The sequence below is a fragment of the Thermoascus crustaceus genome (assembly GCF_041956765.1).
Source record: "Thermoascus crustaceus strain CBS 181.67 unplaced genomic scaffold VTN00scaffold_4, whole genome shotgun sequence".
Lineage (NCBI taxonomy): Eukaryota > Fungi > Ascomycota > Eurotiomycetes > Eurotiales > Thermoascaceae > Thermoascus > Thermoascus crustaceus.
The window spans coordinates 2,689,385-2,713,499 of record NW_027192530.1 but is presented as its reverse complement, the minus strand read 5'-3'; the positions used below and the strand labels follow the sequence as shown (position 1 = coordinate 2,713,499).

The 24,115-nt window shown below is 49.0% G+C and overlaps 7 protein-coding genes across 7 annotated transcripts; 2 read left to right on the top strand and 5 right to left on the bottom strand.

The window, feature by feature from the left end:
- Positions 1–1,107: 1,107 nt before the first annotated feature.
- Positions 1,108–2,124, bottom strand: VTN00DRAFT_7505 (uncharacterized protein; the record flags this gene model as incomplete). The annotated part of the gene is made up of 2 exons (XM_069434256.1): positions 1,108–1,116; positions 1,216–2,124. 2 exons carry the CDS (start codon positions 2,122–2,124, stop codon positions 1,108–1,110), a joined length of 918 nt encoding a protein of 305 aa, XP_069287555.1.
- Positions 2,125–2,427: 303 nt separating this feature from the next.
- VTN00DRAFT_7504 (uncharacterized protein) lies at positions 2,428–3,993 on the bottom strand (the record flags this gene model as incomplete). Its single annotated transcript, XM_069434255.1, has 9 exons — positions 2,428–2,495; positions 2,549–2,711; positions 2,778–2,785; positions 2,843–3,270; positions 3,340–3,443; positions 3,507–3,602; positions 3,683–3,738; positions 3,830–3,869; positions 3,952–3,993. The coding sequence occupies 9 exons, from the start codon at positions 3,991–3,993 to the stop codon at positions 2,428–2,430; spliced, it is 1,005 nt and encodes a 334-aa protein (XP_069287554.1).
- Positions 3,994–4,951: 958 nt separating this feature from the next.
- On the bottom strand, positions 4,952–6,137 carry VTN00DRAFT_7503 (uncharacterized protein; the record flags this gene model as incomplete). The annotated part of the gene is made up of 8 exons (XM_069434254.1): positions 4,952–5,203; positions 5,255–5,449; positions 5,506–5,627; positions 5,687–5,728; positions 5,788–5,799; positions 5,859–5,894; positions 5,954–6,020; positions 6,057–6,137. The coding sequence occupies 8 exons, from the start codon at positions 6,135–6,137 to the stop codon at positions 4,952–4,954; spliced, it is 807 nt and encodes a 268-aa protein (XP_069287553.1).
- A 2,508-nt stretch (positions 6,138–8,645) lies between these two features.
- Positions 8,646–9,402, bottom strand: VTN00DRAFT_7502 (uncharacterized protein; the record flags this gene model as incomplete). The annotated part of the gene is made up of 2 exons (XM_069434253.1): positions 8,646–8,800; positions 8,907–9,402. The coding sequence occupies 2 exons, from the start codon at positions 9,400–9,402 to the stop codon at positions 8,646–8,648; spliced, it is 651 nt and encodes a 216-aa protein (XP_069287552.1).
- A 6,329-nt stretch (positions 9,403–15,731) lies between these two features.
- On the top strand, positions 15,732–17,426 carry VTN00DRAFT_7501 (uncharacterized protein; the record flags this gene model as incomplete). Its single annotated transcript, XM_069434252.1, has 2 exons — positions 15,732–15,878; positions 16,068–17,426. The coding sequence occupies 2 exons, from the start codon at positions 15,732–15,734 to the stop codon at positions 17,424–17,426; spliced, it is 1,506 nt and encodes a 501-aa protein (XP_069287551.1).
- A 589-nt stretch (positions 17,427–18,015) lies between these two features.
- Positions 18,016–19,069, top strand: VTN00DRAFT_7500 (uncharacterized protein; the record flags this gene model as incomplete). Its single annotated transcript, XM_069434251.1, has 4 exons — positions 18,016–18,328; positions 18,466–18,479; positions 18,631–18,804; positions 18,923–19,069. 4 exons carry the CDS (start codon positions 18,016–18,018, stop codon positions 19,067–19,069), a joined length of 648 nt encoding a protein of 215 aa, XP_069287550.1.
- Positions 19,070–19,792: 723 nt separating this feature from the next.
- VTN00DRAFT_7499 (uncharacterized protein) lies at positions 19,793–24,061 on the bottom strand (the record flags this gene model as incomplete). The annotated part of the gene is made up of 5 exons (XM_069434248.1): positions 19,793–20,686; positions 20,741–21,325; positions 21,378–21,846; positions 21,910–22,095; positions 22,143–24,061. 5 exons carry the CDS (start codon positions 24,059–24,061, stop codon positions 19,793–19,795), a joined length of 4,053 nt encoding a protein of 1,350 aa, XP_069287549.1.
- Positions 24,062–24,115: the final 54 nt, after the last annotated feature.

The following is a 24,115-nucleotide window of genomic DNA, read 5'->3' as shown; positions in this document are numbered from 1 at the left end:
CTGCCGTCCTCGACTTCAACCCCGCAGCAATGGGATCAATCAATCGTAAAAAATCGCTGAATTATAGGAAATCTTCAACTGAATCTCTTCGAAAGACACGTAGAAGTGGCTCAGAGTAAATATTTCATCGTTCGTTTGTGCATACGCTCAAGACGCAGCGACAACGCGAACATGAGAGGAGGTCCTGAACCCCGGAAATATGTCATATGCCAAGACTTCGCCTACAGTTGCTACCATACGGCCTGTGCGACTTAAACCCCTCCTGTCTGATATAAGGTCGGCTGGACAAACATTATTTATTGAGTCCGTGCAGAATGGAATGGAAAGATTATTCCTTGATCTACGAATTTCTGACGACATAATGGATAAAGACTATAGAAAACACCAGAAAAATCTCCAAGCTGGACGGAAACGTTGCAATTGTAGACGTCGCTAGGAGTATTCTGGGAAGGCGAGTCTTTTACTATCTTTACTATCAGGACAGTATGCTGCTTACTACCACTGTATTGGTATAGTGCTGGACACATGATACATTCCACCAGATGTGGACGGAAGTATGTACAGCACATGCAATAGAGACGCAAACCTATTACTATTCCAAGTTACGCATCCTGGCTATGGGTGATATATCTTCAAAATGGGGCTAAACGCCCAATGTCTAGCATCAAGAAGTTCAGAATAGAGCTCGTACCGCCCAGTCACACTTTTTTCTACCCAACCCGCAAGTATGCATGTACAAGTGCTTCGACAAAATGCCTCGTGGACAACCTAGAAGACCAGAATCAATAAGCGACTGCCCATGGAAGAAAGACATTTCAGAACACATTAGAAGGAAAGATTCATCTCCATCAGATATGGTGAGAAGATTTGATAAGCTGGTGGTTTTAGTCATAGCATCGCACCAGAGGTTTCTGGGCGTTGCTACTCTGGCCCCAGCGGATTCATCAAGGGATAAAAAGGGAACGTTACGAGATGGCTGAAACAAGTCGATGTACTTACATAAATGCATTTTGCTGAATACCTGAATAGATGCAATCGTAAAAAGAAGACCCCCGTAACGCCTCGCTAAATAAGACATGACTTTTGAAACACTTTTTTGTTCCTGGTTTACTCGGGCTGCGAGAAAAAACAAAGTCAGTTTCAAAATTCTTATACCAGAGAGCCTTCTAGCCCATCAAGGCAAAAATAGCGCGAAAAAGAGGACATGCAACTTACCAAAATCTTCCCCTTCCGCCTCTTCATCTCCTCCAACTTCTTCTTATCCTCCTCGAACTTCTTCAGCAGCTCATTCTGCCTCTCCTTCCTCTTCTCACGCGTCTGGAATCGGTAGAAGTCCTCCAGACCCTCCGTCTGCTTCTTCTGCTTCTCCACCAGCTCCTTGATCTCCTCCTCGCGCGCGACGCTGTTGTTCTTCGGTCCGCGCGTGACCGTGATGAATCCGTCCTCGTCGGGCTCCTGCACCTTGCGGGCGGCTTCGCGCGCGCGCGCCTCCTCGGCCTGATGGAAGACGGTCATGTAATCGTTCACGGCGCGGAGGAGGTCAGCGCGTGGAGGGTAGCGGAGACGGTCGTGGGCGCGGTATCGCTCCACGCCCAGAGGGGGCAGTCGGTCCTCGATTCCATCGCCCCAGACGATCTTGGTACCGTCCTTCGAGGCCTTTCGGGCGGCTTTCAGGCTCGCTTCCATGCTGGGCTTGTCGGCAAAGACGACGATGGCGTGCGCGCCGCTCTTCTGCAGCTGTCTGTCCCATGTGGATGGGAGCTTTGTGTTTTCCAGCTGTGTCTGTAGCTCATCAGCAGTGACTCGTTTTCTCTTCTTGCTGTTGCTGAGGCTTCCTTGGACGACGGCGATGTCGCGTTTCTTGGTCGGTACGCCTTCGAAGTCGACTCGTTCCACTCGACCCGCAGACAGCTGAGTGCCGAACAAGTGTCGGAGGTGAGTTTCCGTAGTGTCTATGGGGACATTGACGAGGAAGAGGGAGCGAGAGGAGTCCGGGTCCGGAATTCGAGGTTCGTGAGGGTGGAGGTAGAGATAATGCGTCGCTGGTTTGGGAAAAGAGCGGACTGGTGGAAGCTGCAGGGGCAGGACAGTGTACCCTGCTATTTCAAGAGGTCCTTTCGGCATTTTGATGGGGGTGCGAAAATGGTAGCTGGTCAAAGCTACCTGCGAGAAGTGTTTGCGTCGAAAAGTCACTAAGTCATTGATGCGCGGAGCTCAAAACTTCCTGCGGGCGGGAAATTTTACGCGAACTTTGATAGGTCGGAGGTAGGCTAATTCTGCCTCGGTCGCAGATCTACACCATCTAGAACCATATCAAACAACAAATATAGCTAATTCTCCGTCCTACAAATAATCCAGTCGCAAATAACTGTTATTTTTCTCCTTCAAGCGCCTTTTACCGTTAAAAATCGCTCCCGTTTGTACTTTTTACACCTTGTCGGGGTCGTTGATGCCGCCGTTCGTGATCACGTATGTCGCCTCACGCTCCGGACAGTCTGTAGAAAGAATCAGAGGTAATATTCTACGAACCAGTTAAGTATAGGCTAACCTGGAGAGTCCTGAATCTTTGCCACGCGCTCCTCACCTCGACCCTTGCGAAGCAGGACTCGAGTCGTGGAAGCGTGAGCAAGGATATGTCCACCGACAGGTTTACGGCCATCAGCACCGGCGAAGAGAGCGCTGGCGCCGGGGTCGCTCTGGACTTGGTTCGTCTGTGGAATAAGTGAGAACGATCCCCGCAAGAATACAGACGGGGCTACTACCATAAGAACACAGACATTGAACTCTGCAGATGGAATATTAGAACCATTGACTTTCATCAGAACTCAAAAGGGCAACATACCTTCAGCCATATGCGCCAGCTTCATCAAAAACTGATTGAGCTTCTGCTGACGCTCCGCGAGCTCTCCACGGCCGCAGTAATCCACGCGGAAGCAGTTCATGATGCTGTCGATGATCAGCAGCCTATACTCACCACCCGCGAACTCCTTGGCAAGCGTATTGAGCAGCTCAAGCTGATGCTCGCTGTTGAGCGCGCGAGCGTATGCAATATTCTCCTGAGCTGAGTCCGGGTCGACGCCAAAGCGCTCTGCGATCTGAGCGATACGCTCCGGCCTGAAGGTTCCCTCCGTGTCGATGTAGGCAACTTTGCCCTCTGCGCCTCCCATGTCCTTGGGAAGCTGTGCTATGACGGACATGGTGTGGGAGAGCTGGGTTTTTCCGCAGCGGAATTCACCGTAGACTTCGCTGATGCTCATGCTCTGGAAGCCACTATATGGAGATGAAATCGAGTATATTAGATAGGTGTCCCTACTTCAGGTGCTCGTGCGATCTGCTCACCCTCCAAGGATGGAATCGAACTGCTTGCTCCCGGTAGAGATCTTGACAACCTTTTTACGCTGATGACCCAGCTCCATCGCAGTGATGAAGCCGGATGCAGATGGCTAAAGAAAGATAGCATAAGCAGAAAAGCAAACGAAACCGTCATCAGTCCCAGAAACAGATACCTGGCACTTCTGAATCGCATCCTTGATCTTCTCAACCTTGACTTCGCTGAAGCCCTTGATCTTCAGAAGCGTCCTGCGTGTGGCGCCATGCACGGACTAATTGTCCAAAACGACAAGTTAAGATCAATAGACAATCAGCAGGATATGCGGGCAAAAAGGGAAGGAAGGATATATACAGCAACTGTGTAGAACCCATTTGCCTTCAGTTTCGTGATATCAGCCGCTCCGATGCCTAGTCCATCTCGCTTTCATCAGCCAATGGCACCAGAGGTATAACAGTAACGATGGAAATTGAAAGAGAGATCAAGATGGCAGGGCCGCACCATGAGCTTGGATGGCATCAATATCGACGATGAAACTCTGCTGTATAGTCAAGAGATGGATGCGTTAGAATGAATGCTCCCGGGACGATCTTGCCAACAGCAGGGAGAGAAGAAGCTCCTACATCATCACCATCGAACTCCTCGCTAGCGTTGGAGCCTGGCATGCTGCTCTCAAGTATGATGGCACTCTAGTCAATGCAGATAGGTGACTAAGATGGTAGGATGATGTTGGTTCTAGGGGAAGAATATTATGGAAAAGAGAAGTCATGCGTCTCGCGGACTGGGTGACGTCGGATTCCGAGCTGTCACGGGGCCCAAGGTCATATAGGACCTCTGCTTCCTAACATATATGATGAGTTGCTACAATGCTGGAGCCTTGGTAACTTTGCAACTTCGATTGGGTATGCAGAGGGACAGAAAGAAATTACTGCAGAAGCTATTTGCTTCTACCATGTCGAGGAATCGACAACCCAGGAGTCCGCGCTGACAGCGATTAGGTACGAACATATCCCACTCAAACAAGAACCCTAACCCAGTAAGAAAAGAAAACACGTCCTCAACGAAACTTTTTTGAGCTGAAATTTTTCGGTTCCCAGTTTATGAGTATAGGAGGAAAAATTATCAAAAGAAAAATGAGAGATAGCCACCGCGCCAGGTGCCATATATTTAGATTTTTTTTCCCGAAATTTCAGCACCGACAATCCCATCCATACATCGTGAACCCAAGTCCACACAGCAGCTCGCTTGGTTCAGTCCACCCATGTCTCTCCTCCGCTCAATTAACCCTCAGTCTTGCCTCGTCTCCTTTTCGTTCTTCTTCTCCGGTTGCACCTTTTAATTTTTTTTATTTTTAACCCGTAGTAGAATAATAGACGCCAATCATGAGGCTTGAGCCATGCAGGGGATCCAAATCGTAGGAGATCCTGGGACTTCGTGAAACTTTTGCTCATCGTATACATAACAAGTGCCGGTGCCGAGAACCTGAAACAGGGGCATAATATATGCAAAGAAAAACATGTCGAAAATCCGGTTAATGATCGACCGAGTCGGTAAACCTAATACAAAAGGAAGAATGGTAAAAGGGCCCCGATGGAATGGGATATAAGAATCCAAAACCGACTCTTAAGCGACAGCGGTGGTCTGGGCCGCCGGAGCAACAGGAGGAACCTCAGTAGCGCTCTCAACAGCAGTAGTGGTGGCGGTGGCGGTGGCAGTCGCAGCAGCAGTCGTCTCAACTGCTGGCTGCGCTGTGTTCGCCTCGTTGTTCGGGCAATCCCGAGAGATGTGACCGGCCTGGGCACACTTGTAGCAGACCTTGCCGGCAGAGCTCAATGGACCGCCGTTGGGGGCAGTGCAGTCACGAGAGATGTGACCCTGAATACAGGGTTAGTTGAGGTCCACGCATATCAGATGGGAAGTACTCACAAGCTTGCCGCAGGCATAGCACTTCATGGCCTGAGCCTGGCAATCCCGAGCGAAGTGGTTGGGGCCTCCACACTTGTAGCAGGTGGCAGCCCTGGGGTATCCAGCATATCCACCGCGGAAACCAGCGTTGAAGCCCCCACGAGGAGCGCCAACGCCACGGCCAGCTCCCTGAACGGCCGGAGTTGGGCAGTTACGCTGGAAAAGAACGCATCAGCCTTTGTTCCAACACACGAGGAATGAGATCCACGTACAGCAAGGTGGCCGGGCTGGTTGCAGTTGTAGCAACGGCCGCTAGCCGCTCCACCGTTAAGACGCAGGGTAGGGCAGTCGGCCTGGACGTGGCCTAGCCCCTGGCAGTGGTAGCACTGCTTGGCTGAGTAAACCGGTCAGCGCGCCGTTCTCTCTTTCGATTCTAAAGCGAGGGAAGCTTACTCTCGGTGGTACGAGGACGAGGGCAACCGTTGGACTCATGTCCTATCCGTATATTAGAAAAACCGCATAGAGAGCGGGAACGTATGCACAATGCGACATACCAGGTTGCTTGCCTATAGCGAAAATATCAGCCAACTCCTCTCAAAAATACGATACCATGGGGATCACGAACAGTTGTAGCAGAGACGCTCGGAGGACGAGCAGACCTCTGGTTCAGTCAGCCTATCGAGGTTCAACAGGCCATATACAGATCCCAGAACTACTGACCAGCATAGTGGCCGATGTTGCCACACTTGTAGCACGCACGACGAGACAGCAACATCTTGTCTGTATTCTAAGGACATCGCGACAGTCAGTATTCAACCCCAACCCTTGCGACCGGCGTCCCCGCGACGATGCGCTTCGGCGCGAAGGGAATCATCGCGGATCGAAGCATGTAGAGACCAGGCATCGGGGATTTTGCGATCTGTCGGCGTGCATCATCCACAGCCCAGCTGGGGTGGCCGTCCTTCGCAGATCGAGGGTATCAAGAAGACGCGACGACGAAAAAGGCAGAAGAGAAAAGAAAGCGAAAGCGACGCTGCAACGCTGCGCCAGGCGCACCAGAACCGAAAATCCCCAAGGTCCTAGGATGAACCGTGATCACTCACCCTTCCAAACACACCTAGGTTCGTCGGGACACCTTGTCAATCGTTCTATTCGCCTGTCAGCCTGAGAACCTTGGAGGAGGGACAGCGATCTCTCAGCAGCCCACTCGACAAAAATTAAGTGGGCTGACACAGACGAGAATCAGGGAAAAAAAAAGGTACTCACCAACGCAGCACACCAAACTTAAACCCTCACGGCTCTCCAAGCCCACCAGACAACAGGCAAGTTTCCTTCCCGTAATCCACTATATGATATAGAATAAGGTGTTAATTGCTAACGCGAGGGGAGGAGGGAAAGATTGTGAGTGCTTTGGGGCAAAATTGAAAAAACTTTAGTTCCCGGGCTTTCCCGTATTGCGTAAGGTTGCGGCGGTTCATCCCCAGATTGGCAGCGCGCGCACGGCCCAGACTGAGCCCATCGAACGTGCTGATGATCACTGGGGGGACAAAATACCAACGCCCACGAGTTCTTGATGTTCCACTGCTATGCAGATCAACAATGTCAAGGGCATGCCAGGATGTATCGATAAATCTCTCAAAACATATCGCATAAATACAGCAAATGAAATTAGCTTTTAAAGACATGCTTCTGACGTTTAGAATCGGTCGCAACCTCACATCTGCATTGACGCATCATGTACGCTCGAGCCAATTACATCTTAGGCAATAATAAGCAGTAATAAAAAGAACAAGACTAGTAGGATATTGGAAATGATCTAGTTCTCCAGAAAGTCAGGACAATGATAAAGACTTTAGCCTTTTCTCTACCTATCGCGAACAAAGCGGTTCGTTTCATGATTTGAGAAACAAGCTTTAGGACCAAAGACCTAGAGATTGCTTACTACATGTTATAGAAAGAGGGGACCTGGACAACAAATCTTAGGAAAACAACTACTGGAGATGTAATGTATGAACCGGGTTCAAGTCACCAATCCCTCTACAGTCCTCCTGTCCTCCTACCCCACTCCAGGGCTCCTACCCTACCTTGCTACATATGGTAGGTGTCGCCTCCAACATTTCTGGAATCCTCAGCAGCCCTTGATGTTCCGTGTCAGACACTTCAAAAGCAAGGAAAAGGAAACGCGCGCGATAAAACCAGTGAATAGGTACACTGTTCTGGTAAAAAGACAGCTTGCTCATTTGACCCCACCCCCACATACCAAAAATACTAACTGTCCGCTGTGATGAACACAAACAAGGCAAGAAGAAAGTATAAAAGGCGCTTTTCTTTATATAAATCCCACGATTGAGAGAGTTAAGTTAGTGCAATCGCTTCATTCAATTCCAAGGTTTTGCTGGTCCGGTCCGGTCCGGTCGGTTGGTTTGGTAATACTATTTCCAGTTTCACGCTTGATAGAGTAGTATGTAGCATAACATGCACTGATCTACAATGATCGACTGCGATGTCGATTGTGATCCTTCCTTTCTTTCAAATATTACAGGAGATGCTAAATGGTCTGCAGCTGGTATTAATAACGGTTGCGAGAATTCAATGTTTACGTCGCTAGACGTAGGTGCCCTGTCGCTTGAGTCGAGGGTCTAGACCCATGCATAGAAGGATTCGGTGCTCGATGAGGGGCTTGCAGAGGTTACACAGAGTCAGAACTCTCGACCAATCACTGGCGGAGGCCTGTAAGTATGAACGTCAGGGAATGGGACAGTGTGCGGCATTGGGAGCATATGTATAGAGGGGCCTAGAACTTTGAACCGTCTGCGTAGCGCAAGCCGTTACGCCAATGGATTCTGTTATCGTTAAACAGTAATACTGATTAATAGAAGAAACAATCCAACGTTGACGGACACTTCATTCATAAGCTATTCGAATGACTCTACCATATCTATAACCTGAAACATCAGGAAACGGCTAACGACATTAGAGGGTTGCGAATCGTCATAACACTCGAATTAGGAATGCTAGTCCGAATTAATAATAAATGATCGATCATTATATTAGATCGGACGTCCGTTAGTGGTCATAATCATTTTTTTCATCATCCCATCTCCAACACATAAAAAGATAGAGGAGCCCATAGCGATAAGGATTCGACCGATTGGGAATTATATGTCCTCTTACAGGTGTAAGTCCTGTTGTCCTTCCATCGGGCCCTTCCCAGGCCCATCCTGACCATATCTGTTTGTTTCCCTTCGTGTCGTTCAGTTCCGCATCGATGCATGTCGCTCCGTATTGATGGTATGATTCGAGGAAAGCGCAAAAAGCCGCGAGGCAGTAGAAAAGATTCTATCGGCGGTATAAGGGCGAACGAAAAGACAGGGGGAGGATGGAGCCAAAATTCGAATGTGAATAAAAAAAATCACACCTTGCCCTCCTGGCCAGAGAGCAGGGTGTAGACCGGTGCGGGGAGCTTTTCCCTTCCTTTGAGGAATTCAAGCTCAAGTATAAAGACGAAGCCCAGAAGGTTGCCGCCCATCTTCTTGACTAGCGTACCCGCTGCGTATGCAGAGCCACCTATAGGTCGAACCAGTCAGTAACTGCTTCTATCACTGGCGCACGGCCCCTCTCTGTCCCCTCCTCTCCTTTTTTTTTGTTGTTATGGGGAAAGGCGGGGTAATACCTGTAGCAATGATATCGTCCACCACGATCACCTTCTGTCCTGGCTTGACTGCGCCCGCCTGCATCTGGAAGAAATCCTGGCCATACTCCTTGTCGAAGCTCTGCGTCTCGCAGGGGCCCGGAAGCTTGCCCTTCTTCCGCACCGGAACGAAGCTGGCACCCAGCCTCAAGGCCAGGCTGGGACCAAACAAAAAGCCTCGGGCCTCGAGACCCACGACGACATCGGGCTTCTGGTCCTCGCCGTAGGTCTCAACGATGTGCAGCTCGAGACATCTGAGGAGCGCCTCGTGCAAGGTGGGATCCGCGAACACGGGCATAATATCCTCGAACAGGATGCCCGGCTCAGGGAAGTCCGGGAACTGACGCAGAGCATTGCGCAGTCTTATCTTAAGACTGGCGAGTTCGGTGGCGCGGGGGGGATGGGTGGGGGGCTGTCGGGGGATTTGGGGGGTGGTGGTGGCATCGGGATTGTCGTGGGAGGAGGTCGTTGCGGACATGCTGAACAGAAGAAGGGGAGAGAAGTGGAAGAGAGGAGGGCGAGGAGAAGAAGGGTCAAATAGGAGAGACGGTGATCTGATCCGAGGGGAGGAACAATGCTGTGGTGACGAGTCGCGCTGCAGGTCGGTAACGGGAGCCTAGGCTGGAGGTTGCGTTGTGAGACTCGAGAACAGACAGAAAAGTTTCGACGACAACTTACCCCTACGGACACACCGCAAGCACGCCATGTCCACCGCGGCGACGCCAGCAGGGTTGGCCGCCCAGCAGCGACTCTGGGGCCCGCGCGACAAATCAGGCCGTGTCGAGCAGTGGATGCGTGCTCTTCCGTGCTGGGGCCTCTTGTTAGACTGTGATCGCTGTTTCGCTGCGATGTATCCGGCGCTGTTGCGGTCGACGGCCACGGGATGCCGGGATCTACTCGCTGTCCGTCAAGTCTAGAATCCTTCTTTTATGGGTCGCCCGCTCCTGTGTCTTCCCTCGCCCAGAGACAGCTGTGCGCCATCCTAGCCGTTGACGGTGCCGCATGGTGTTGCATAGATTGCATAGATGCCTATCATTGTACATGAACGGACTGCACTACTGCGTTTGCAATCCCGCACAGCAGCGGCTCCAAGTTCCTCGGATTTGGACATTGACTGCAAACTTGTTGCGCCTGGAGGACGAACTGTTTTCTGATGGCCGTAAGGCTAACCGCAGCATCCCACGGCTCTCTATACCATGATTGTCGGTGGTGTCTCTCAGACCAATTCGTTCGTAGTGCGCACCGAGGTTGGATCATCTTCGGGCTTTGGCACACAGCACGCCAAGAAATTTTTTGGGGTAGTACGCCCGCGGAACGAACCAGGAGAATTTCCAGAAACGAAACGGTTTGCTGAGAACCGTGCCTAGCCAGACATTTAGATCGGGACATATACCCTGTAGATAAGTAGATAAAGCATACAGGCTGATCTCTCTCCTGGCCGTCAGCTTCCGGGCCATTTGGAACTCAAGACTTACATGCCGCGGCCCGTGCCTGAGGGATCGGGGGAGTCGGTGAGAGCTCTGCGAAGTGTCGGGAGCCGTAGCTAGTTTCCGTACTCGATCGACCAAGTTCCTCTTTGAGTATTGCGGGAATCGGGTAAGCTATAGCGAGATGTTATGGACGAATATTATGTATTGTACGCTTCGATCCTCTACGGAGTAGACCGGCGTATCAGCAACTCAGCAACCCACCATAGCGAATAGTGCCGTCCTCCAAGTTGCGACGACATCCCACTGCCCCACCACTGCACCCCTGCTCGAGAGAGGTAAAGTTCTGCTCCTATCGATTCGAGAACAACAGATTCAGGGGGATGTGAAGTGGCTTCGTGCAGTTCGACAACATGCGCAAGGTTATTTCCTCAAAGTTTGTTTCCTCGTCATCCTGAAACATGGATAATAGTCTCAATTGTGGTGTCATACTGTGCAGCTAGCCATTGAATTTATTTTCGTCTTATTTTCTTGCTCCCTGTTCTTCCCTGCCTCTGTCGCTTTGGTAAGGTTAGAGACATGTGTTTGACGGGACTTGGTTGGTCGGTGGAACTGTGTTTCAAAAAAAGAAAGTGGATAAATCAGATGGAGGTATCCGAGCCCCTCCATGGAGTGTACTGAAAATAGAACCCGAAAGTCAGTTTTGGTCCCAGAGGCGTCCATCCTGCGAAAGTGCACATTAACAAAGAACTGGCCGTGAAGCTTCCCGCTGTGGTCCATTAAGACTAACTGCTTGCCTGGTGACTTAGGTATTATTATCCGTTACTATCATTATTATTATTCTGGCTCGTGCAACAGATGCCGTGCTGTCTCTGGTCTGACACATCATGAGTGGATGTTTAGCTTGTCGACATGCATGTAACGAAAAGAGAACATTCGTTTCCGTCCCTTGTAACCAGCCTGGCCAAGCGCTCTGGCCTATTGAAGCATTTCACCCGCCTCTGTGATCAAATTAAGCAGAGCAACGCGTCAATAATCTCGAGCATAAGTCTCATTCGATTAATAAGCCTCCAGAACAGTACAGAGTAGTTGCGGCTGTACAACGGTCAGGGCCTGACAGTATCATTCGCGAGAGGCGGTGTTAAGATAGGGATCGATTCGAGTTGTCATCGGAGTGGGTCAAGCCGGGAGATCTCGAATTCGAAGTGCCTGCCTCTGCGCCAAGGTACCGCGGACTTGATGAAGTTGGAGCAGAGTTGACCCGTTGGCAGACCGCGCTCTCGAATGCTCTGCCGGGTAGTTGCTGCCGCTCTGTTATTATGATAATCCTTGTACAGTATAAACGACACTACGCATGGTTCTCCGGACTGGAGCTGGTGCAAAACCGCCCGGCCCGCTCTCTGGCAATCTCGGCCGAGCGCTGTGGAAGCGAAAGAGGTCGGACTTTTCTTGGGCAAAGCTACCTGCCTATTTTATTATTATTTCCATTGGGTGTTGACACGTTCCAAGACTGCTCGTGTCCACCCTTGCCTTTTGCATAAAATCGATCCACAGCTGGATATAACTCTTTTCCTATACATGGCCGTCCACTGACAAATTGGAATGAGAGCACAATGTCTGCGGATCTCCTCGTCCCGACAGCATGTACACAGTATGTAAAACATAAAATTGCTGCTCCTCGCTGATCATTATGCATCTCGAGCTCCGTAGAAAATCATGGAAAACACGTTTTAATGGAATAGCGCGTTGGAAAAACGACCGCGTGGCACTTCGTCCTCCCCACAGCTCCATCGTAACTGGTCCCGAACATATACGAGGGAAGCTAACTTCAACATGGATCCAGCTAAAAGGTACAGTGCAGGATGATGATCAGTGGCGGAAACTAATAGAGAAGGCCTCCAGTCGCGTTTTGCCATTGGCACCACATTCGTGGTTATGGTTTGACCTGGTTCTGCACCAAATAAGAGCTGCATTAGATGTCAGACAAACAACTTCACCGTCTCCTTTTCCCAAAGCTGTCCTTGACGGATTTTGAGATCAGACTGTCAGTGAATTGAAATCCTAATGTGAAGGCTACATTTCATTGTCCTTAGCATTAATTATGCGATGCTTGACATAGCGCAGGTAGATGCTAGAGCGTAAGTCGATTCATGCATGTTTTGTTTACTTCAAGTATTCAAAAGATTGATACAAAGTGAGTAACCAGAATTCTCCACAAATAAAGATGAAGCAGCATCCTCATAGAGCCCGTGTCTAAAAATTCGAACACATCAACATTTCAAACTCAGAGAAGGCTGGAAAACACCCTGTAAAACATTATATAAAGTCCTTTACCAATAATTCCTCTTCCAGGTCTTTCTGCGTCAATGGGGGATTCTTCTCTTCCGACTGCTCCCGACGAAATCAAAAACACGTGGCGTCAACTTTAAGTTCCCCTGCCCATTTTTCAACGGATGTGGACCTTTCTTCCATATGCTAACTAGCGACCTCATGGTAAGGGGCGTAGAGAAATGGGAAAGACGGTAGGTAATCGCGGATTAGCTTATACCGAGGCACAGTAGATAATCTAATGTCCGTAATGCAAAAATGATCCCAACACTTGAACCTGAAGCTTTCTCCGTGAGAGAAGAGAGGAGGACCAAATAGATCAATATGCAATACAGAAAAAGATGATTGTATACAGCAAGAAAAAACAAAAAAATGACAAAAACCTACAACAGACGGGATTCGCTGGTGGTCACCCACCCAACTACTAAACGCCCGGCGTGTGGCTTATACGCGGTCAATACCCCGGTGGGTGCTGTTGGGGTGAGCCTAAGGACGACGCCGCTTTGTGGTCGCACAACTGTGGGTGAGCTCGGGTGAGTGCACTATAAACAGGGTGAGTCGCTGGAAGAGACTCCCCCAGCATCGCGTGATGTTGTGTGAGCTCACCCAGCAGAGAACTTTATTACCCACCAACCAGTTGTGTGATGTTGATTATTGGGTGTTTCCTCTCACTTAAATCATCCGATGTCTTGGAAGCTGCACATAGCCACAGTCTGAATGGAACAATAATCTTCCTTCCCGCAGTTAGTCAGATTTGGACTAAAGCACAATGTGCAAACATCGAAGCCAAGAAAGGGATATTGTGGCTTAGAATGCTCCGGTAGTATCACTCCAGATGGTCCAGGATGTTGCTACTCGCTGGAATTTGACGTATAATATGGTAATCCGAGCCCTCATATTACGAGCCCCTCTTACTGAGTTCCAACTTCCTCAACAAATGCAACAATCCTACCCTTCAAGCGCTCGAGCTTACTGATGATGAATGGAAACAGATTCGCTATGTCATTGTTATATTATCTCCATTCTGTCAATATTATTCATCAAACATGGCCAATTTACAACACTTTTCCAACATCTTGAGACAAGATACAAGGAAGCTGAGCGAGAACAACATTGGAAAGAGCCTCTCCAGGTTGCACTACAAGCTGCAAAAGACAAACTATCGAGCTACTGTTCACAGACTGATAATGAGTTTGGTATTTACTATGCAGTTGCACCAGTTTGTCAAACCCTTTCAAACAAACAAGTAATCGATTGTATTGGTATCTCTATAGGCAAATTCTAACCTGAGGGGGAGAAGACGAAGAGGTACAGAGATGTTATGGATGTGGGGAGATATGCCCGGCAACCGGCCCGATTAGGAAGTCCTTAGCCTCAGGTACAAAATCTCCAAATTCAGGCATCTACCCCCTGTATGCACTTCCGTACAACACGTATGTCAGCTCGAATCCTGACGCAGTTCTGGATCCAACTCAACGCATGAATGCATTTCATGAGGATAACTGGTCAAAGAATGAGCAGTGACATCGAAAAACCGAATTATTTAGTTCTATGAAGAGAATTACTTTTAAGTGTTACGCACTCCTTCGGTCCCTAGTCGCAACGGTGGTGTCGGACTGCGCGAACCTAGTAATCCGAAGGTATGATGATGAAAGCTCTGATTATTCGATTCTACCTAACTATCTGACCACTATTTATGCACTTAGGGGTCAAGACCTTCCAAATACTTCTTTGTTTAATGATCTCAAGACATTTTTGTGAAATAACAAAGGAAAATAGGTGGTTTTAAATATAGACAGTATGATCCCTTTATTGCAGGGATTATAACCTTTGAGATGCCTGGATCGGCGTGTGCTGAATAGGCTGATAGGTCTCTTGGTATACCACTAGGGTATAGTGGTAATATTCGGCTGACAGGTGGCTTGGTCTAAGGTAGGGAGGCTTGGGCTTCATAATGGGCGTCCGTCGAATGCGGCGACCTAAAAGTCATCATTTGGACCGTGGTCCAAATATCAAGTAGGGATATCAGCACTCTAGTTAGTTGACTATGGAACTGAACCTTCCACTGAGTTCCAGGGTCCCTGGAACTTAGCGCAAGAAGAAACCTGAAGAAGCGTTAGCTTACTTTGTCATCTCTGGTACCATAAGAAGACACATACATCCCATCAACTGTTTCTACAATTACAGTCTTAATTTCCTCTTGCAGGCCAGGTTTTTTTTCAATGATTGATGGTAGCCGTAACGTTTGGCCACTCAAATACCTCTCTATGTCTTCACGACTAGCACGAATCTCTAAAGACAGATATCCTTCAAACTATTTCTCGATCTTGGGATGAATTGTGACGTCGCGAAGAGCTTTGCTCCGGCTTTAGTGTGAAGTTTGAATATCTCCAGTAGGAACCTTCTGCCTCCATCCGAAACTTGGCATTTGTCTAGCGCGTCAACGATGGTAAAGGTCCTCAAATAATCAGCGACTACAGAGTGCAATGCTTTCGAGATATCTTCAAAGGAGGGGCGGGTTCATTTGCGCTCCTGGTCTTTAAAGAGGCTTTTCATGCTTTCAGATACCGAAGGCTGTCCCTGGCCAATTGCTTCAGTAGACTTGTGAGGAGTTCTTTGGGTTTTTGGTCTTGGCGCCGCTGGAAGTTACAATGCAGGTATGAGATACCAATACTACTGTCATTTGAAACCTTTTATAGAGGTGGTGACAGCAATAGATGTGATTATTGTCTTGCCTACTCCTGGAATACCTGAATAGAATGATGTCCGCTTGTGCTGATTGACCCAGTCGCGGGATTCATTCGAGTTCAGCAACCATTCGCATGATGTTATTGTCGTCTGCAGCACATCACGTGCATACATGTGGATCCTGCACGGACCATCTCGCTTAACGTCCCTCCTCGTCCTCTTATACCTCCTAGGCAGCAGCGTTCTATTATTTTCTTTTCCCTCCAGCGCTCTTCGAGCTGCCCCTCTGCTCCAAGCAGATGTGACGTTTGAGTCAGCCTTGATGATAACTTTGGATTAGAAGCTATTCGTGCCATCATGCAACATGTTCCCTGCTCGAGTAGATGAGACCGAGCAGGAACGACAACTACAAGCGTTGGCCAAAGGGTTCGATGCTCTCTTGCTAACTGCCCAACGTCTTAGCAGCAAAGAGCAGGAGTTGCAACGAAGGCTTAAATATGCGCACGATGAGGTACATTTTCCCGCTTTCTCTCCCCCTGCTCCCGCTGTCTCAAATGACGAGAGAATTTAGCTCTAGATCAGGAGTCGCAATTGCGGCGATGACGGAACAACATGTATTATCTGATGAGACGTTTCCATCCATATTGTTTTCTTCATTCAATTCTTGGAAATGCTCCTGCTGACCTTCGGTCCTTTATAGTACCTGAAACTGGCAAACCAACTCCCTGGCGGACCCGATGCCGGTGGAAACCCCGTCGCTGAGAAGATCCTCAATGGCGACCCCGAGTCAAATCTCTCCACTGAGAGTTCATTAAAGCTTCCAGATTTACTTAATACACTTCGGCAGTCTGCCAATCTTGAGGGTCAGGTCCTGGAGGCTATCACAGGGGGATTAGAGTCCTACAAATCGGTAGTAGGTCGACACAACGGGGGAAACCTGTGTCTTGTTGCGGCCAACGCAAGAGGATCCGCTGCCTTAGAACGTGACTTCACCACCAATGGTGTCAAAGGAAGTCTACGTTGTCCGTTCGCGAAATCGAGCGATCAGCCACATTCTGCCAATGGGTTGCCGAATGGAACGAATGATCTTTCGAAGCTGCCTAATGGCAATACGTGTGGACATGATGATTTAGATCCTATAAAAGCTGAACTTAGTCAGGATAAATTCTCGAGCCCAGCTGTCTCTGCAAGGTCATCAGCGGCTCGATGTCCAATAAGGTACCTGGACCGGCATAAGCCGGAAGAGGTTGCACAGTACTTCGAGAACCACAAACATGAAATACCTAGAAGCCATGCGATCTGCGTGAAGCGGTATCAGGATTCTCAGAGCATGCGACAGCTAGACGCCAAGTACGGTAGTTTTGTCAATATGATCCAGGGCCTGGGAACAAAGCATCAGGCTTTTCTACCAAATCAAAACCGGAATGGTTCAGCGGCAGCTGCTCCCAGCTCTGCATCGGCGGAACGCGTCGAGAGATGGGCCGAAGATGTCAGTTCCAAATCGCAAAAACCAGGGGTACTTACGACAGTTGAAGAAGATAGAGTTGAAGACAACGATGATAGAAAGGGTCACTTTGAACGACCCTTACGTGAAGTCCGAGTCGGTGAATCTCCCAGCAGGCCCTGGGGTATTCCCGTTCCAATGACACACCAGCCTCCTAGTGCTCAACAATCCCCCGCTGCACCTGTTCCCGTTCCTGATAGAGGCTCTTCCGAGTCGAAGAAACAACCTGCAAGCGCTGCCGCAGATCCTTCAGCTCAAGGCTCCCCGACTCCGGCGCGCCCAACTGGCCAGTGTCCTTTCCACCTTCTAGCATCTCAGCAGGATTCGCCTCCACAGACAGAGTCACGTCCAAGTGAAGAGCGAAAGCTCAACGATATGAGTGCAGCGTCCAAAGACCATGCCTCTGGAGAACCAACAGTCTCTCCGGAGATGACTAGGTCAGGAACGCCTTCGCCCACAGCGGTAGTGTTCAATGGTCCTGTTTTCTTTGGGTACTCGCCCGAACAAGCCGCCTCACTATTGCAACAGCTGGGTGGCTTAAATGTTACAAAGTGATACCACTCGAGCCTATTCACCGTTGATGGTTTGGCCTTGTCTGTCATTTCTCTGGTTTCCCCAATACAGGTTGTCTACGCTTGGTTGTGACAACACCCTGTTTTCATGCCTGATGGGAAACGGTATACATACATGTATATATTTATATTTAATACATACGCAGATACCCTATTCCGTTATTACTGTTGATAATAATTCAGCCTTGCATTACCAGTATACTTATTCGATTGAGTTCATCGTATGTCTTAATACTACTGTGAGATTAGAATTCAGAGTCGATTTTGATGATATACTTAGAACCGGAAACAATTTCCGACTATTTGAACAGCAATGTCAACTTGCAAGCGCAATTTCCATAGTACAACTTGAACCATGACACTGAGAGATTGATGAAGGGAACCAGAAGGTTCTCATATTTAGATCGAGCCTAAGAAACATAGGATAAGACTCATATAGGATATGGCCAGCGAACATGCCGATGGATACTGTTCGATGAGCAACTACTATCAGATCTAGCTTGAAACCTCCATGTATAGACGACTTCCTCGTAGCAAATGTCACTCATTCGATCGACAAGTATAGGTGTAGCATGGTCTTCTGTATACGTCGTGCATACCGCAGCGAGCAGGCGGGCTTCCGGGCCGGCAAGTTCCTCACGAACCCCACCAAAGCAGGGCGGGGACATGTCAACAACTTACGGTACCGGAGCTCGACGAGAAAAAAGGTGTCACTTTTACTCATGCTCAGAAGCAGCGCCCGCATCCTTCTCCTCTCCCAAGCCGCATCTTCTTCCTTCATCACTTCCTCGTCTCCCGTCTCCCGTCTACAGTCCGCCCAGTTTCGAACTTCCGCTCGAACCATGTCTGAGATGACGCCCGTCTTCACCAAGGACGCTTGTCCTCGTAAGGCCACCCCCTTTTACTTACCTACCTACCTGCGGGGGATGCCTATCCCGGAGGGAGAGTCCATGGTTTTCTAAATATTATATACTTAATTATTTACTTTGATCTATCCAAATTGCTAACGCATTGCGAAACAGCCGCAGGTCCATACGTACGTCATGCCACAACCCCTCATTCCACCCAGAAGAAACCCCGTCGTCTTCAATTGATTGATTGATTGAATCGATCGAACTCCACAAATTGCGCGATTCTTATGCATATATATACCCAATATATATATAATGCTAATTAATTTATAACAGTCGCAAGCCATCAAGGCCAACGGCCAGATCTTCGTCTCGGGCCAGATCCCCGCCGACGTCAACGGCAACCTGATCGAGGGCAACATCGGCCAGAAGACTGAGCAGTGCTGCAAGAACATCGCTGCCGTGCTGGAGGCCGCTGGATCCAGTATTCAGAAGACTGTTAAGGTGAACGTAAGCTTTTTGTCCCCCTCCCCTTTCCCCTTCTCACCTCATTTGTTTGAGATAATCAATAGGGTGGAATGTGGAATCGGGTCGAGTAGAATGCTGACGCATCGAATACGCATAACAGATCTTCCTCACCAACATGGCCGACTTCGCCGAGATGAACGAGACCTACGCCAAGTGGTTCGCGCACAAGCCGGCCCGCAGCTGCGTCGCCGTCGCCCAGCTGCCCAAGGGCGTGCCGGTTGAGATTGAGGCTATTGCGCTGCAGTAAACGACCTCCCTTCCTTCTACCCCTTCTACTTATATCCTACACCGGTAGGAAACTTATTATAAAAACAGGACACTAGAGATGGGGTCGAAAATTTAGAAAAAAAACAATAAAAGGGAGCTGTTCATCGATCTTTTTATCTTCTCTGTATGGATAGCAGCTAGAACGAGATTTTCTACGTGTTCCAGTTAAATACTAATGGGTGGAAGGGCCCTTATTTTACTCCCCATTATCGAGCCGTCAGATACAGAGTAGTCAGCACCGGGGCAAATATGTTCGTACTGTAGATTACGAACTAGGGACAGCCAATTTCTTGGACTATCTATATATGTCCGGCAGCTTATTGTAAGACATATTCAGAACAGGAATTAATAGTAATCCAATGGTTGTATTGCTAACGGATATAAAACGGAAAGCCAAAGAATGCTGGTATTCGCAAAGTAGAAAAGGAATAGCAGTGCAATGCAATCGCCCGAATTCAAGACGCTGGAAAAAGGAAACTCAGAACAAAGTGAGAATCATTACATTAAGGTCAGAGACTAGGAATTCAATTATCGAGGGGATTAAGCCAGAATAAAAGGGCATATCTGGAGGAAGGCATGAAAATCATTGAGTTCGCCGCCAATCCCCCGCACTTTACCTGTCCGCAACCTAATATGATCCTGTAAAAAAGGGAAAAAGGGAAATAAGAAATGTTGGAAAGACTCCTGCACATCGATCCTAGCCTCATCGACCAAGTGTACCACCCATTCTTCCGCCGCTGCCGGCCATGAGACTCTGCTTCACTATGGCGTCCGCCGCGGCGGCTGCCGCAAGTCTCTCCTTTTGTCGACTGCGGTCGCGTAGATAGCCAGCAGCTTCCGGTCGCATACGTAGGATGCGGAGGATCATATCGTCGTTTGGTTCCGCCTGAGCCTCGCGCCGCTTCTCCTCTTTCAGCTTCTTCATAGTCCCCAGATTGCGCGAAAGCATGATGCTCTTGGCACGCCGGGCGGCCGGCATACCGAAGATTCCGGCAGGGCCGCCAACAGTCCCCAGATGCGCGGGGGCCGAAAGCCGGTGCTTATTTGCGTGCTGGCGGGAGGCTGTTGCAGCGGCCATGCGCTCAGAAGTGCGGATAAGGTTATCTGTTGGCTCGAAGTAGAAGAAGTTGAGAGTTTGGATCTCGTGGTACTTGGGTGACTTGAGGATGTCTATCGGTACACCGTTCGCCTCACCGGTCTCCTCATCGACAGCGTGGAAGAAATTCAAAAGGAGCACGAGCCAGCGTGATACAATATCGACTTCTTGCATCGTGAGCGGCCTCTGATGCGACGGTTTGTCCGAGAGGGGAGGTACGAGCAAACTCTCGATAGTAGCGAGTACCTCTTTCCACAGCCGTGCCATAACCATCCTCATCGCTTCAGTTGTGAGCGTCTTATTCATTATTGCGAAATTGTCATTGAAATAGTCGAAAAGAGGAGTCAGTGCATTCTCCACCTCTTCCGGAGATGGTGTGACTGTGTTTGACTGCTGGCGATTTCGGTTTAAAAAGCTTGATACGCTAGATATGCTAATTCCGCGAGATAGCAGCGCTTTCAGAGCACGGCGGGACAAGCAGTGACTTATATAAGCAGACAGCTGCAAGTTGACATCAGTATAGTTGCCATGCACAATGGGAGAATGCGTGCTAACCTTCTCGGTGATTTTACGAGTCATCTCCCGCTCAGTTCGCTTCAACGTCCGGAAAGCTTTACCGAAATAGAACTGTATGTCGTCTCGCTCGCCCTCCATGCTCACTCGGAGTAGCAGTCTACCTTGCGAGTCTAGGTCTAGCCAGTATTCCCTCGGCAGAAAGTCGCTAAAGTGCGCAGGATCTAGCTTGAGGGAAGTCCGACCAATATAGTCATGATCACCCAGAGCATCCCAATCCCAAATAGTCGCAATAATATTGAGTGGTCCTTGGGTCGTGATATCGACCGTGTCGTCCCACCGAGGATTAAGATTATTGTATATGACACGAGTCTTCGATATCCGTTTCTGATACTCATCCGTCAAGACGACGTAAGGATCGCTGCTGCCATTCATATCACATGCCTTGAGGTCTTCCGCTTCAACGATCTTGACCGTGAAGACATAGGTGGTCGACTTGCGTATCCTCTGAGTTGGTGGAGGAGCAAGTCTTGCAATGACCTCGGCACAACCCTCAACGTTGATCTCACGCTCAAGCTTATCAAGTTGAGCAAGAGCGTACTCAATATTGTTCAGTTTCACAAAGGACTAGCAAACAACTGTTAGACAGGTCCTCAAGGAGTGGTAGGATAATACACACCTCCGGAAAGAACTGAAAAGGTTCGATTTTGTCCTTGTTATTCCACGCTTCCCTAGCCATCTGCATCCACTTTTCCTGCCTTGTCTGGTTCATCGCCGCCTCCTGCTCTGGCGTAAGTCGATCCATTTCCTTGGCAAACATTTGCTCGAGCAGTTCGCAGTATCTCGCCACGCCTCTTCCGATGGACTTAGAAAGAGCAGTCATGAATTTAGCATACTGTAGATCATCATCCCACTCGAGTTGAACCATCTGTTCAATTACTTGATTAAATGAGCGGAAGATGTCAATAACAGACACGCTATGTCGTTGATCTTCTGCAGGTACTTCCGCTCCGCCCTCAGCCCGAACTGTGAATTCATCTCGTTTCACAGCTTGCTCAACCCATTCGATGATCTTGTCGTCTGTCAGCCGAATCCATCGCCAGACAAAGTCGGCCAGCAAGTCCTCAATGTGGAATGGGAAAGGCTCTCTGTTTTCAAAAGGTGTCAGTATGTTTCGAACATAGCCAAAGGGTTTAAAAATGATATCCTACCCTAGGAAAGCATCTGCATAGAGGCGTCGTGTCGCAACAAGTTCTTTGTAAAGATCGAACCCATCTTGTATGTCGATCTCTACTCCTCTTTCCCGAGCCTGCTCCATGATCCTGACAACCATATCGCGGGCATCTTCTGCATACATAGGAAGTACACAGTTAAGAAAAATATTTAGGGGATTGACACTGATTTCATTAGCGATAGATTTTAACTTGCGGAGGAAGGTTCGTACCCTATTATCTCAGGATTATTCTTATAGCGCTTCTGGATTCGTTGTGCCAGCTTCATTATACCCTGGCCGAGTTGAATAACGTGGTCTGGCTGCCAAGCTTCCTGCTCAGCTGGGACTTCCTTATCAAGGAATTCTTGGTACTTTTCCTTCGCCTTTTGTATAAGGCCTTCGTGAACATATGAGCGAAATCGGTCAATATCTTCGGGATTCTCCGTATAGCTAGGGTCCATCTGGATGTGGTTCTCCAAGACATACAGAACAGGACCGATTGGACGCGGTTTTGTTTCGTAACAGTGCATCATGACATCGTACAGCTCCCTAAGCAAAGCCTCATGAAGAGAAGACAGCAATTGCTGCATCAAGAGGATATCGTGAATGGTCCATTTCTTTCTCTCGAAAAGGACGGGAGCTATAAAGCTACTGCGTTTCTTGCCCTCCTGCGTTGGTGTTTCTTTCGCAAGAGTGAATGCAGAATCAAGAGTGTCCAGGTCAATCTCATGGTCCACGAATTTCTCTCGGACAACATCCAAAAGCAAGACAATACGAGAGAAGCTAGGGATGCGCCAACGCAGGGAGATTTCATTCAGCAGCTCTGTTGATTGTTTGGAAAGCAATTTCATGGATGGACCTTCCGCGGTAGAAGCCTCGGGTTCTTTGTCTTTCAGGTCGTAAGCCAGGGCTTGAGCCAGGATGAATCTATAAAGCGATCTTGGGTCTGAGGGAATGAAGGTGTAGACATCGGACTCATCTGATCCATTGTCACTAATTGACAACGAACCGAAGTCGACCGCTTGGTCTATGCTGTGAGACGTGCGATCAGACTTCTCAGATAATGTCCGTTGTAGCTCAGCGTAAGCTGCATCAGCAGAGGAGGTACCAGCGTCACCTGTAGTGCTCTTGGCAACATCGGGATTAGCCTGTACAATGGCAAGCATCATTTGCGAAAGTTCGGGCCCCTCGTTCTTCTTCCATGATTCGTATGCCTCTTCGTTATCAAAGTCTTCGCTGGACAGAGTCTTCCGAGTCTTGAGACTGAGATGGGCCTGATATGTCTTCAAGTCCTTCAGAGCCGCCTTCTCTGTCCAAATGGACTTATTGTTGTCGATGTCGGATTGCACTTGAGTGGTGCTTACACCAAATATCCTCGCCACGACTTGTACAAGGGGCATGTCCTTCACGTCATAACTCAAGGGAGTGACGACTTCCACAGTTGTAGTTCCGTTCGGCTGGGAAAGATCTTGATCATAAGAGAGCAGTTTTTGCTCCAGTACAGTCAGTCGGTTTGTCAACTCCGGTCTCTCTCTCGCCCAATCCTCGTCATTCAGAATGAGAGTGATGAGGCGAACGAATAATGCAACGTGCCTGTCGACCATCAATCTCCAGCCATCATCATCCAGATCTTTGCCCTTTGAAAGTTCCTTTGTGGCATTTGAATAGAAGATCAAGACAAGGTCTTCGACCCTCCGATCCTTCTCCATCCGTTTCCTGAAAGATTGATCCTTCAAAGTATTGAGAAAGACAGCAAATGTCCGGATCACCAGATGGTCCTGATATTCCTTTCTCTTCTCCTTTCCGACCAGCACCCCTGTCAACCTTTTCTCGAGTTCCGCTATGAATCCATGAGGGAATCTCGTGCTCTTGGAGTCCCTGATCAATTGGAAATCGCTCATGAGATCATGAAAGGTCGTGGAAGACCGCCTGACGTGTGTCTGCGACGGTACAGGCACATTCTGTACACGTTTGGATCGCGGCTGGAGGAGGTAGGAGAGGTAGGCGACTCGGAGCGCGTAGCTATAGGCGGTGTTGGAGTTGACGGGGCGTCTGCGAGACGCGGAGAGGTTGCGCGAATGCCGGGCGTCATTCTGAAGACTGTTAATCCGTCGGTTGATGCCACGGGACTGTGTAGATGATGTCGACATGGATTTTAAGAATGCGTGTTCTCTGTTCTCTATCCTAGACTCGCAGCTTTTGGG